The 13,967-nt window shown below is 41.3% G+C and overlaps 1 protein-coding gene across 3 annotated transcripts in view; it reads right to left on the bottom strand.

The window, feature by feature from the left end:
• Positions 1–13,967, bottom strand: part of CRYBG3 (crystallin beta-gamma domain containing 3) — an 89,740-nt gene that overhangs the window by 44,396 nt on the left and 31,377 nt on the right. For all 3 annotated transcript variants that reach the window (XR_009965853.1, XM_062624009.1, XM_062624008.1), the window contains exon 4: positions 543–5,457. Coding sequence is in view for 2 of the 3 variants with exons in the window: in XM_062624009.1 (XP_062479993.1) it covers positions 543–5,457 (4,915 nt within the window). In the remaining variant the exon portion in view is untranslated. The remainder of the gene's footprint in view (positions 1–542; positions 5,458–13,967) is intronic.

The raw sequence follows: 13,967 nt of genomic DNA, 5'->3' as shown, positions 1-13,967 counted from the left end.
TAAAAATGCTCATCTTCGGAAGCAGCTACATTTCTTACTTGCTAGCTGAGCTACAATTTGCAGAAGACCATGATAAAACAATCATATAGCCCAGTAAGCAGATATTTATTTGGTTTTTTGGACAATACAGCTCCACTAATCTCAGAAGTGGAACAAAATAACCCTTTTCATTCAAAATTCCATTTTCTTCAGGTTGAAATGTCCTTAACATGGACAAGTCCGTGTTTTACTATTATACAGACTTGCTCTTACACGTATTTTCCTGTTGTATATTTTGTTCACATCTTCTGTTTTAAAATTAAGTCACATTCATCTATCTGCTAAATCAAGTATAATATGTTTTAAAAAATTATTTTATCAAGAGACTTAAAAAAAAAAACAAAACAAAACCCCAAACAACCTCTGATCTTAAACAGCTTAATTACTTTTGTTTATGATAAGAGAATTAAGCTTAAAAAGGGAGTAAGCAGAACAGGGAGAGAGCAATTTGGAATCGCGGCCAATCGCTCTGATTATTAATAGTAGGTGACATGACATCTTACCGCTGACAATTCTCCCAATTTTGGCATGGTGTTGTCTTGAGACCAATGAATCTTTGGCAGAAACATATCCTGGAGAAGGCTTCCAAACCTGGTTCCCCTCTCAGAGGAGCAACTGCTGGCAGATTTCAAGTACTGGTAGTACACACTTGGAGGAGGATGCTCCAGAGCAGCATCAGCTTTCTGTGAAACTGGCTTACAAGGTGTTTGACTGGGAGAAGCTGCATCTGGAAACAGTTCTGGCTGCTCTTCAGAGTCAAGCTCTTTTGAAAGAAAAAGCGATTGTTCAGAAAACAAAGATCCATTTTGGTCATTTGAATGAAGGGTTGGTTTTAAATTTCTCCTCCACTGACTGGAAAAACAGTTGTCTTCTCTCTCAACATTAAGTGTATTTTCTTCATATGATGATTCATCCTCCTCCTCATCCTCCACTCCTTCCTCCTCCTCCTCGTTACTGAACTGAGAAGTAAACTGTAAGCGCTCAGAAACTGACTGGAGAAGAGAAAGCACAGAAGCGTGGTCAGTGTTATCTTTAGATATCCCACTAGGGTGGCCTTCTGGTGACACGTCTGTGGAAAGCAGATCTTCTTGAGAGCTGTCGTCTTCATATATTGGAGACAAAGAGAAAGGATACACTCTATAGCGCCTGGCCTCCACACTCAGAAATGACTCTGAGCTACGGCTATCTGTTGCTTCATTCAGCTTGTTATCCTTCCCATAAAGGCAGGTTGGCTCATGCTTATCCTTTGCTCTTTCACACATTAAATGACCTATACTATCTGAAGGCAAATCAGAAGAAGAAAGCAAACAAGTTTGCATGTCATCAGTTGAGACAGATTTGTTCTCAGTTCGAAGAGCGCCTTCATAAATGATAGTGAAAGAATTGTTTTCCCACTGCTCAATTAGTGGAGAAAAGGCCAAAAGATCTGTGGATTCTTTAATGCCATCATCAGAATTCAGACCATTTTCTTGAAGCTGATCATTTCTCTTCATGTCTTCATCTTTCATTTGTACCTGCTTCAGATTCCCATTATTTTGGGCAACAGCCGTGCTGAAGCAGTTTTCCTCTTCATCATCCTCTCCAATTACAGACAATTCAGGTACAATGAACTGCGTATTTAATCCAGCATTAATGTCCGCTATTTCACTTGCCACTTCTGCTAGTTCCTCTTTACTCTCCACTGCCTTTAAATCTTCTAAGGCTGCTTTTACTTGTGCAGGTACTTCTGCAGCCTCTCTACTGCAGTGTTCATAAAGACTGTCCTCTGCACTTCTTTCCAGAGACCCCCAGGCATTGCTTCCGTCTTTAGATTCACTCTGCAGGCTGATACATTCTTCATCAGGCATAAAAGATGACAAATTATCATTTATAACTGGCTGCAATGAACACTCCGGCATATTTGTATTACTGGAAGAATCCTTTAACTGCAATGACAAAAGCATCTCTTCAGTCACAGTGGCATCTTCACGTATTAAATGTAAAGATCCATCAGATTTTCTGTTAGTTGCCGATGCTCCAGTTTTGCTACACATCTCTGCTGCAGCCAGATATTCACACTCCCTTCTACTGTCTCTCTCTTTTACTGGTGCCGTAAGATCTGATTCTGGCCTTGCTGAACTTCCAGTGGGTAGAAAACCATTTGCTTGACATGTAAATACATTATTTGGTATCTTTTCACCTCTCTGGGGCCAGTCTATGCCGTTTGCCATATTATTTGGAAGCAAAGGAGGATCTGAGCAATCTGCCTTTTCACAGTTTACAGTTACACTCCATGTTCCCTTCTTTTCTGTTAGTTTCTGTGCTTTTGCAGGTAAATGGATATCCAGGTTTAAAACTGTTGGTGTTTCAGCCTTAGGTTTAGGCTCGACCTTTTCAGAAGGCCTTTTACTTTCACTGCCTTGCTGCTGACTGGATGCCAATTTCTGTATGGCTGAGTTAATGACTTCATCAACTGTTTCTTTTGCTTTTAATGTTAGTGCGCTGTGCGGGTCAATTTTATCAGGGGTACAAGATAGCATCTTTTCATCTTGATGATTTGTTTCATTTCTTGTAACTGAAGATGAGCCTCCTCTACCGCTCTCATTAAAATGCTTTAATACCTGCACAGTTGACTGGATTTCTTCTGCTTTCAGCTGCACAGTTTCATCTTCCTGATCATGTAGAATATCCGTATTTATTAAACTATCTTTGCTCCCACAAATCTGGCAAATACCAATGGCTTGTTTTGCTATTATTTCTTCTATAGCCAAGTGTAAAACTGAGTCCGCTACTTCCTCAGCTTTTTTAAACAAAACCGCAGTGTCTTGGAATTTAGCATGTTCTTGTCCCTTCACATCAGTATCTTCCCCTACCTCCTCAGAACACAGCTCACTCAACTCTGTAGGTGCAGCAGCTATTTCATTATCCATCACACAAGGGGCTTCTGAGATAGGAGAAGGACAGTAACCAAGTATCACCTGACCTACTGCACTTTTGCACACACTCTCAGTACAGGCTGACTCGGATGCTGTTTCCAAAGACCTCAAAGGCATTGCCTCTGCCAAGACACTTCCGTCTGCCTTTTGCATGCAGAAGGCCTCCTCTACACCATCATTGGTTCTGTGACTGGAAGAATTACTGTTCCCCTGAGCAACGCCCAACCTTTCCATGGCAGAAACAGAAAGGTTGGAGGCTTCTCTGGATCCCAGAGTAGGTGAAGTGGGGCTGGGGACGCAAACGTGCCCCACATCTACTCCTACAGCGGAGCTATCAAGTGTAGCTAGACTAAGCTCAGGTTCCAGGGAACCACCTGGGCACAAAGCTCTTGGGTCTCCTGAGCAAAGTGCCACCTTGGTCATTCTGTCCTCTGGAATTATTCTCCTAGGCTTAGCAGCTGGAAAAATAGGGCTGTCCTCTTCAGAAGCAGCAGACCATCTAGTAGTCTGGCCATTTGCAGAGTGAGTGGCAGGAGAAGGCATTTTTCCTTGGTTGTCAGATGAAGAATCAAGTACTGTGGGTGACAGCCTAAACTTACTACTGTCTGAAAAATTAATACACCTATCTTCAGAAATGGGTGGAGATTCAGGAACAATGTCTACACCAATGTCGCCTTCACAGACAAAAGCAGAATGATTTGTCAAAGGTCTTTCTCCATTTCTCAAGGCAGAATGAGAATCCTCCTGACTTTTTTCTTGCATCTGAGAAATACGAGAGGGAAGTTCAAAGATGCAATCTTTACACTCAGGAGGAATAGGAGCAACCTCAGGCTTACCAATTTTAGAAGTGGCAGCAGCACGATCATGTGTCCTGTCAACAGGGATTAAAGAGCAAGGTGCAGGTTTTGCTGTGGTACCTTCTGCAAGTGTAACTAACGGTTTGGCAGGAGTATCTTGAATGCTTTCAAGGGAAACAGGACCGTGGTTGTGGACAGCAACAGAGTTTTCAGAGATGCTCATCTCTGTAGGCTCAAAGGATTTGCTCTTCTCATGTTCAAGGTCAGAACAAGAAAGTGTCTCCCTCTCATCTTTCAAACCAACTTCTCTTTTCCCTACAGTTTTATTGTTGAACTTGCAACTCGGACGTAGAGGAGCTGAGTTACAGCCTCCAGTTTCAAAGGAAGACTCGTAAGTTACAGAGAGAGGTGCTGTCAGATCATCGAAGTTAGACTTCATGCTTTCAAACCCATTTATGCATGATGATACATTGGCAAGGTTTTCCGCTACAACTTCAGGTAAAACCTTCATTGTTTCCTCACCCTCAGTTTCTAGACCAGGTAAAAAGGTCTGCTGAGTGGCAGCAGCCTCAGAATTCTGCACACAGGTTAACTGGTGATCGTTTTGTATATGTACCGATTTCCCTAACAGCTCTTCATTACAAGTCCCCCTGTCCACAACGGTATCTTCATCGTTTTTAACAGGTGACACTGAAGTAGTTAGGTTACCTGAAGTTACACATTTTTCTCCTTTGGACTTCATGCTACACAAAGTAGGTACTTGTTCACTAAAAGGTAAAGGAACTGTAGCAGTAAAGTTGTGTGGACTTTGCTCTCCTTCTACAGCTGCCACGATTTTCTGTGTATCACTTCTTCTTGGATCACTATTTTTATTTGCACTGCCTGTATGCTGATCCACTTGCTGCTGAAATGTAGTGGTACTGGAATGAAGCCTGTGGACATCCAAGGTTAGCTCCGAGTGAAGGTCCATTTGATGATTACAGCAAAATTCTCCCTTACTCACCTGTAGTTCTTCATTAACTGTCTCACTGTCCGATTTGGGTGAATGCAAACAATCATCCTGCACTTCATTTGTGGCCTCCTTATTAGCTGTTTTACTACAATCGTTTTCTTCATCAAAGTTAGAAGAGGCATTTTTGTCTGTCTGAAACACAGCTTCTGCTTCTCGCAGCAGCCCATCCTCTTTGCTGAACAAATCATTTGCAGAACTCGTTTTAAGGGAATTGGTAATCTGGGAAGTGGAACTGGTTAAGATCTCACCGTTTCTACTACCAGATGATAGTAATGAATCTAGTGAATATGTCCTTTTAACATTTGCTGCAGTTAAAGCTGGTGTAGGTTTGAAGTCTATCTCATGAGAAGTTGTGGCTTTTGCAGTTGTTTCATGTTTATTGCTACCCATGCAATGTTGAGCTTTACCAGACTTTTTCCTTCCCATGTTAATTGCAGAAGAATTTACTACGGCATCAACTTCGTGACCTTTACCCTCATCTTCTCCATTTTCTTTTATTAAGTGTTCTGATTTCAGAGGCACAGTTGTATGGATTTCCCCATTTTCTCTGACCACTGAAGCACCTGTGTTCTCAATACTTTCTTCTCCTTTTTCAGCTGTTTCTGATTGATTCTTCAGTAGCTGCCTAATCCTTGCAGAACCTCGATATGTTGCATAAGTGACTGCAGGTGCTTCCGGCTTCCGCTGCATCTGCCTGTAACAAGGATCATCATTATCAGCACAAGAAAGACTAAATAGCCAGTGGGATAATAAAGGTTAACACAACCTGTAGATGACGTACAATACTCTTTTCCTCCACAGGTTAGCACAAACTCTGGACTGCACACCACACTGTTTTTCTCCTTTTCCTGCTCTTCTTAAATATGGATTTGTGTGACAAATGATACATATATGCTACCATTTACTGAAAAAGTCAACAGCTTCCAAATGCTGACTTGTCTAGTAGAAGGCAAGCGATACAGTGACAGAAATAAGCACGCTTTTGTGAAGATGTTATACCCTACACTAAAGCAGGCCTATTCTTTAAAACTGGGGAAAACCCACCCCTGGATTAATGTTTATTAAAATACTTAATCAAAACTTAAGATTTTTCCCCAAGCTCTCAATATATTGTTAAGAAAAGGAGCAGGAGAAGGGAAACGTGGATAAAAGAATGTAACAGGTGAAGCTTTCTAAACCACAAGATAGTAAGGAAAGAGTGAATGGAGATCGGGTCAAAATGAGGACTGCTTAAGTGCTGGAAGAAATACCAAAGTAAGCCATGTGACAAGGAATTGTTAGATCTAGACTAACAGCAAAAGAGGTGAATGCAAAAACTAACAAATTAAAAGAATCACCATGGAAAAAAACTGATCCTGATCCGTCGCTGCTCTTTCTGTATAATACTAGGGATAAATTCAGAGCCTGTCACTTCCAATTTTCTGGAGCGGCAGTTTCTCTTCTCTTGTAAAACTGAAAGACATCACAAATACCTTTCTTTCTAATGCTTTTCCTTTCCCCCTTTTTTGTCAGTTAAAGAATTCTTACAAAAATCAGGCAGTGAAATATAAATGCGACTATCAGCTTTTCCATTCCTCACCTTAGGAGAAAGCAGGCTGCTATACTGTGCTTCAACCCCATTCTGCTGCAGCTTCCACCTAAACTAAGAATAAATCCTTTCAAACTCTAATCCACTGTGCCCTATGTCTGCTAACCTGGTGGCTGGAAGCGGCCATTCACCTGTCTGCGAAATTGCCATTCTCCTTTCAGAAGGGCCTCCTTAAAGAGAAGAGTTAGCCAAGATTTTGTTTTCTAATACAAAAGCATTGCAATAGGTAAAAGATATCTTAATGGCATTTTTAAAAGCTCTTTGCTTGGTTCACATTTACTGAGAAGTCAGTACAGCTCTCGAGTTCAGGATAAATAATTTAAGTGATAAATAGAACACAGATTCACTAAGGAAAACAGAACAGCAAATTAAATTACCATTGAGTAGCTGTAACTTCAAATATTATCTGTATGGATTCGGAGCATGTATTCTCTCAACACATACAGAAGAATATAAAAACGGAGTGGATTTTCCAATCTGAAAGAGAATCTCTTTTTGGGTAAGGTTTTAGAGGTCCAGATTCTTAATTCAATGTTATTTTGAAGAGGGAGCTTAGTATGATTTGAAAATCACAAATAAACTCCCCATTTGTGCAGTATTCGCACATGCAAAGAGCACAAGTGAACTAAAAGGGAAATTATTCATATCCATAAGCACTCAAACAGAGATACAAAGTCATTTATACGCATATTTAGCATTGCTAGGTATATTCAGGATGCCATAATACACAAATATTGGAATTTAGACATTGTGATAACACAAAAATTAAGTTTGTATTGAGGTTAAACTCATTGTAATCTCTTATGAAGGCTTTAGCAGAATCTCAATACAGAGTATAATTTAATATACCTTGCTAATATAGAGGAAACAGAAAGTCATGCATCAACAGCATGTCTCCCAAGCCATTTCCACCAAAACCAAGGTACTATTTTGAGTAAACGACTTGAAGACAGTTAACTTTTACTGCATATTTTTCATTTCATGGTTGATATTTTGTCTGAGACGCAGACGTAAGAATTCAGAATTTATCTATAAACATGTGATAAGAAAGTCTTCAGTTTGTCTCCCATACCCAACTTTGCCTTCGAATTTCTACCATGAACTCAGCAATTCTCAAATCCAAAGCATTCAGAAATGGATTGAATAGATTAACTTTACAGAAGACTGCCTATACATGGATGACAAGAAAAAGCCAGAAAGATGGGGTACTGTATCTACGTTGATGAGATCCCAACAAACCATGACACCATTTATTACACATGGTCATGTAAAACACACATCCTCAGAATTTTCTTTTTGCCCCTGTGTGGCTCCCTTCATCATTTGTCCCAATTCTTTTTGCTGTCATCTGAGGGAATTTTATGCTCAAATTGATCACTTTCAAGTCTGAGCACAACTGAAAGCAACCTGCCCTACGGAGCTCTGTGCAGAAACCCAATCCTGATTAGCACTGGTTACAGCACCACTTCAGCTGCAGAACCTCATTCTGTAGCTGGCCTCTGCCAGCATCTCCTAACACACAGCTCTGCTTTCTTGCAGACTTGCTTCTACCAAGAGTTACTCAACAGTTGCTGCTTTGAAAAGGAACCAACCTTTTCTTCCACAGACATGGCAACTGACCTTTGATACCAAACTTGCTTCTTGCCACCAGATCTTTTAGTCCTAATGCATTTACTTTTAGAGCACACAGATGGACGTTCAATTTGAACACAAGAAGACATTTAAAAACTGAAAACCCACATTCCTATGCAGCAGCAATTCAGCTGAAAGCCTTATGAAATACATTTAGAAGGAGCCTGTGTCACAAGATCTTTTGAAAGTGTCACTAGAAACTTATAGACATTTAAAGTAATTCATTTCTGATCATCAAATGAACACATCAGTTCAGAACCTACCTTAAAAACCCTTTGCAAAGTTTTTTTTCAACTCATATGAGGATACAGATGAAAGCCTGATTATACACAGAACCCACTGTGTATTCTGTCACATATTTCAAATACTGGGAGATACCTTCTTTCCATTCTTCACAAGAAGCTATTCAATTCCCTATAAAGCCTTAATTCAGTTTCACAAAAGATTGTTTGACAGCACCAAGAGAGGATGTCAACATGAGTTACATTAAATTTGTCAAAAGTTGGTGCTTGTAGAGCTTTCTTCTATTTTTAAAGAGAAATAGAAAGTTCAAGAGGGGCTAACTCAAGAAGAGGTGAACATCTTCTGACATGTCATATGGGAGACATCTTTAATAACTTGTCCGAAAAGTGGCATTAGTTAATAATATACACATAACAATCATTATAAAACAACCTTGTTGGTTTTGAAGCCCTGAAGCAGGAGGAAACCTACTACCTTGAATGCCTCTTCTCAGTGTATCCATAAAGATACACCTGAAAAAGATGCTTACAGTGTATGTCATCAAGACGGTGACCCCTCCAATCTTGGTATCATTTTGTACCATACAATAACGTGGAAAGCAGACATCTCTAGACCTATTTTCAAAAAGATGAAGGAAGATCACACAGCATGGTACAGCACTACATGGGTACAGCATCTCAGATCCCCAGGCCATTTGCACAGCATGGCATCCACACCAGAACGTCCTTTGGACCAGCATCACTGCTTAGCTCCAAGCTCTCTAACTCAGGCTTAGCAGTGCCCAAGACATGCAACAGCCATTTTCCCCTCATACCTCACTTTCCCAGGGGTTTTCTCCCCAGCCCAACAGTGCTCTGCTTTATCAAGCACATGTGTGACCATGTCCTCTAATCTCCCCTTGCTGATCCCTCAGAAGCATCTCCCAGAGAAGACAGATCTGCAGGCTACAGACTGAAAGCCACTGATCTAAATCGGTCCAGCTCTTGTGGTTCCAGTCTATCCCTCCCTATTACAAAATCATGCTATTGTTTATTTTAATTTTTTCCACTTAGCTTTTTTCCTAGTGCAAATTTAACTAACAACTTTCTTGAATTATTTAAGGTCCTTTGTCTGGAAACAACTGTCTTAAAGCCATTCTGAAAAACCTTCTGATGGAATCCAACTTAGTCGGCCAGCTGGTTTCTACACACATTAAATCTTCATAAAAACCTAACTGAAAAGTTGCCACATACAACTTAGAGGAAAGAAAATGATTATTTTTCTAGCCAGAGGGGATAGCTTCGTGATTTAAATGTGAAGTTTGAAATATTTTGTTGTCCTGGGACTTTACAATATATGTTTCAAAAGGTCAAAAGTTAGGCTGAACAAAGTGATTTGCACACAGTTGATTCTGCAGGAAATTTCAAAGCTAATGTTCCATATGCACAATTAAGAGTCAATGATGATTTTAATAAAAGCAAATGTAGTCTCTGTATCCTTGGAAAGAATGCTCTTCCCTCCTTTTGCCCTTCATGGTACTACTTCTTGATTGTTTTCCAAGTCTGGAAAGCAGTGCTACTCTTTGAGTCTCAAGGAACAATGCACAGAACAAGGCAGACCCAAAACACCTGTGAGACCATCACCAGCCTGGGATCACCACTGATGCTTACCTGTCATCTTCCCCAGTGCCCAGCAGCAGCCAAGCTTTCTGCCCCATAGCTGTGGGAAGTATCCATGCACACCTACCTTGCTCCTCTCCACCCCATGTAGTTCAGCCCTCCTTTCCCTTCCCCTCTATTACACTCAGATATTCAGGTCCTGAAATGCTTGTGCTCTGCCTCTTCAATGCCTGTGCTGCTTCACACTGACATGCAAGGAGGGTTTATAAGACCCTTCAAATCCCAACGAAAACCAAATCACAATCACTGGCTGGATGGCACAATGCTGCCTTGTGAAAGTTGGCCATGTCTTTGGGCATACAGTTGTAATACAGGCTGGAAAGGACTGTGGGATATTGTCAGACTTTTCAATTCAACTCTTGTTCCAAGCCGTGCCAACCAGATCAAGGTGCTTAGGGTCTTGTCCTACCACTTCTGAGCAACTCTGAGGATGGGCCTTTGGGACAGGAGCCCTGTGTACATGCCACAGGGTTTGACCACCCTCATGGCAAACCCACATTTCCCAATATCCCATGTTTCTGCAGCCTCTTGTCACAACTGCACATCTCTCAGAGAAGTCTGCCTCCGTCTCCTCTAAGGCCTCCATAAGAGAACTGAGGCCAGCAGTAAGGTCTCCCTTTCTCAAGGCTGATGAAAGCCACTAAGCCACTACTCTTGACTTCTCCTCATATGTAATGAAGAATTAAAGCTAGGAAATCCCTCTTAAAGGGAGCTTCAGACCCTCTCTCTGGCACTACTTGCCACCCCAACAACAGTGACGATGAAGATGAGATGATCCTCATGAAGGATGAGGATTAAGCCCTTATTGCCAAGTTAAAGGCCTAGGACACCTGAGCAACTACATTACAGGTAGCTCCTTAACTTCAAAAATCACACTGGAAAATGCTGTTTCTAAGAAACAATTGTTATTAATTGAATACAGTGCACAGCTTAACAACCTTATTAAAAAAAGTTCAGTGGAAAAAAACCACCCAGTAAATTAATTTTCAGCTTAATTAGTTTAGCTTCATTTTGCACCATGCATCTGTTATGAATTACTTAAACTTGAACCTTTCATCCTTCAGAAACACAGAAATCTTTGCTTCGGTGCCAACAAGAACCTTTCCTTTGGCCCACGTCCCAGCTCTGGGCAGGTACCCTTCTCTGGCAGGCAGGCTTGGACCTGCATTTCTCCTGCAGCAGAGCCCTGAAATTCACCACCCCACTGTTGGAATGGGTCGCTAAAATCTCAGCATAGCATCTTTCAGTTGACCCACATAGGCTTGGGCTCTCATCTGAATCTGAATGCCTACGAGTAGTGTTAAAGGGTAGCTTGCTCAAATCAAGATATGCACAGAGACGTGCCTGGAGAATATATTTAAGAACAACAAAGCCCTCTTCTTTAGTGACCTAACGCTAAATCCATCCATGAGAGTTTGGGTAGTAACCCTGCAATCACTGCTGGAGGCCTCCCTCCACAGCTCACCAAGAGAATAAGGGGCAAGATAATCCTGATGCTGTCCCAAGGACAGCCTTCTAAATCCATTTTGGGTCGTATCAGGCTGTCCTAGAAAGGCAGAGCTACCCACATAGTTCATACCTCTCTGAAATGGCAGCAGGTCACACTCAGCAATGACTCCCTGTCAGCCTGAGCATCAGGAACTGAACAACACTGCACTTCCACAGTGTGTTTCTGAATGCAGGAAGCAGAAAGCTATCAGAAGATGAATTATTATGCCTCCCTTCTCCCTCACCATTTCCCCCAACCCAAGATGCATAGCCCTGCCTCCCACTCCTCCTTGCGCTGCTTCACGTGTCTGTGTGGCAAACTGCATCAGGGAATTCTAACCAAAACTAACTGATCTAGTTCCAAACAAGCATGCAGGGCACATATAGGCACAACTGCCTGGGTCCACAGCTGTCCTGGTGTTCTCCAGAGCCACGAACAAGGCAACCTCTTACTACAAAGGGAAGCAGCCGTCTCCCCTGTTTCTGATGGGCTGTTTATTACTATATAACTACGCATATTTGCCTGTACAATGTGAATCTTGATGCAGGTATTAGTATAATAGAAGTAATCAACACAGTGCTCGTTTTCCTCTTACTGTCATCACCCAACAGATGCTTTCTAAGATGGATGGACACTGCTGTGCTGTTGTGTACACTTATGGTTTTAAATGTTCAGGTCCTGTACGTAAAATAGGATCTGGGAAGGCAATTACAGAGGAGGACATAGCTCTGCCCACAAGACAGATATTATTTCAACAAAAGCAGCAGCAGCAGCTTCCCCACTCTTCTGCATTATTCCTCAGGAATTACCTGGTGAGACCATGGCTTGGAATTAAGTCATTTATTTTCCGCTCACTTACTCTTGACTGTCTGCCAAAGGCATCTGTAGGGAAAGATGAATGCTGCTGCTACTGACTGAATCAAAACCGCAATACACAATCCATCAGGCAAACTAAAGGGGTACATATCGTCTGTATCACCACAAGCCTGCATCTGACCAGTAACACGAGGGTGAATGACAACCTCCAAAACAGAAATGTTAACCAGAATTATGTAGACCTGAAGGATTTTATTACACATATTTACAGCAGAGCAAAATAAAAGGTCAGGTTTTTTGACAGTACCAAGATGGGAAATATCATGCAATTATACGTACAGCAACAGGCTTACTACACTTTCAAAACAAAACAACCCCTCACAAAAAATGACAATAACACAGGAGAACTATAAATGGTCTGAAATTGATCTCTCCTCAAGGCTATCTTTCTATTTAATTTCCTGAATTAAAGAATTTGCAATGACTTCGCTTAACTATTACTAGGACATGGCTCCTGGGAGGGCACAGCATAAAAGCATTCTGTTTGGAGCATTTGTTTTTGAAATCACCCCCTCACATCTTCTACCTACAGTTAGAAAATCCTTGCAGTTGTGGGGTTGGGAGCTCTCTCTCACTTCCAAGTCCACAAGGTTCGTAACAGAAGGGAGAAGTCAGGCTTTTAACATCATTAAGGAGGAATGCAAAGGCTAAAACTGAACATGAACTTCTCATTTCCATAGTTAACCCTCTGCCCAGCGGCCTGTTATACTTAGAAGTTGCCATCTTACCCAAGAGATTTTTCTGTGCTTAGTACATACCTTACTTTGCATTTTTCTTTTCCACTCACAGCTTTTTAAGCATCACTTCAAAACTGTATCTTATATTTTACCAACCTCACCTCTTCATCATTAACCTTTTCTAGAACACCACAACCCCAATTTCTTGCTTCACTTCCCAGGTGTAATGAAATCTTCAACCATCCCAGACAAATGGAAGACTTATGGATGTAGTAACTGAAGAATTAGCCAACCCAACCCTCAGCTACCTTCAGTGCTGCAATTACTATGTCCACAGTAGTTGCTGTCTAGAGACTTAGCCATATTTATCATGGTTCTGTCCTCTGTGCTCTTTCTTTACCACTTACCACTGTCTGGATTTAAGGTGCAGAAGCCCTTAAAGTACAATTACCTCTGAGCCAACTAGCCAGGGTGATGGAGCAATAATGTGACCTCCACATTTTGTCCCTTACAAACACGTGCTCCACTGACTGAGTTCATGCATTCCACTTTCTTTGGCTCGAGGCCTGGAAACTTGAGCCTTTAGCAAGTGCCAAACCTCCTACTGAGGGCAAAATTAACCTCAGCCTACAGGTCAGAGCAGTCTGATTTCCCTGTATTTTGCAAAGTTTTGCTTTAAGGATATGAGGTTAATGAAGTTGTCTGGGTAGAGGCATCTGAGACCATTTGTTATATAGTCTAGTTCTGAAAGTTGTTTGGTTTTGGGTTAGGTTATGCAATCTAACAACAGTCCCTCTTACACTTACTGTTGCAACCTCCTCCCTAACCACACATAACCTCCGATTCAATATTTGACAGTAGTTTAAATTAACCAATTAATTTAAATGTTCCTCACGACAACGGCAACAGCTGTAAGATTAATAACGCAGTTGTCTTCAGGATTTGTAAAGACCTCAGCTTCCATTTGCTTTTACATTAAATGCTAAAATTGTAGTTTAACATAACAATCAGTCAAATCAATAGTGCCTTTGAATTTACACA

The sequence above is a fragment of the Pezoporus occidentalis genome, unplaced genomic scaffold (assembly GCF_034315485.1).
Source record: "Pezoporus occidentalis ecotype Australia unplaced genomic scaffold, CSIRO_AGI_Poc_V1 ctg26, whole genome shotgun sequence".
Lineage (NCBI taxonomy): Eukaryota > Metazoa > Chordata > Aves > Psittaciformes > Psittacidae > Pezoporus > Pezoporus occidentalis.
The sequence above is the reverse complement of the archived record's forward strand: the minus strand, read 5'-3'. Positions and strand labels throughout refer to the sequence as shown.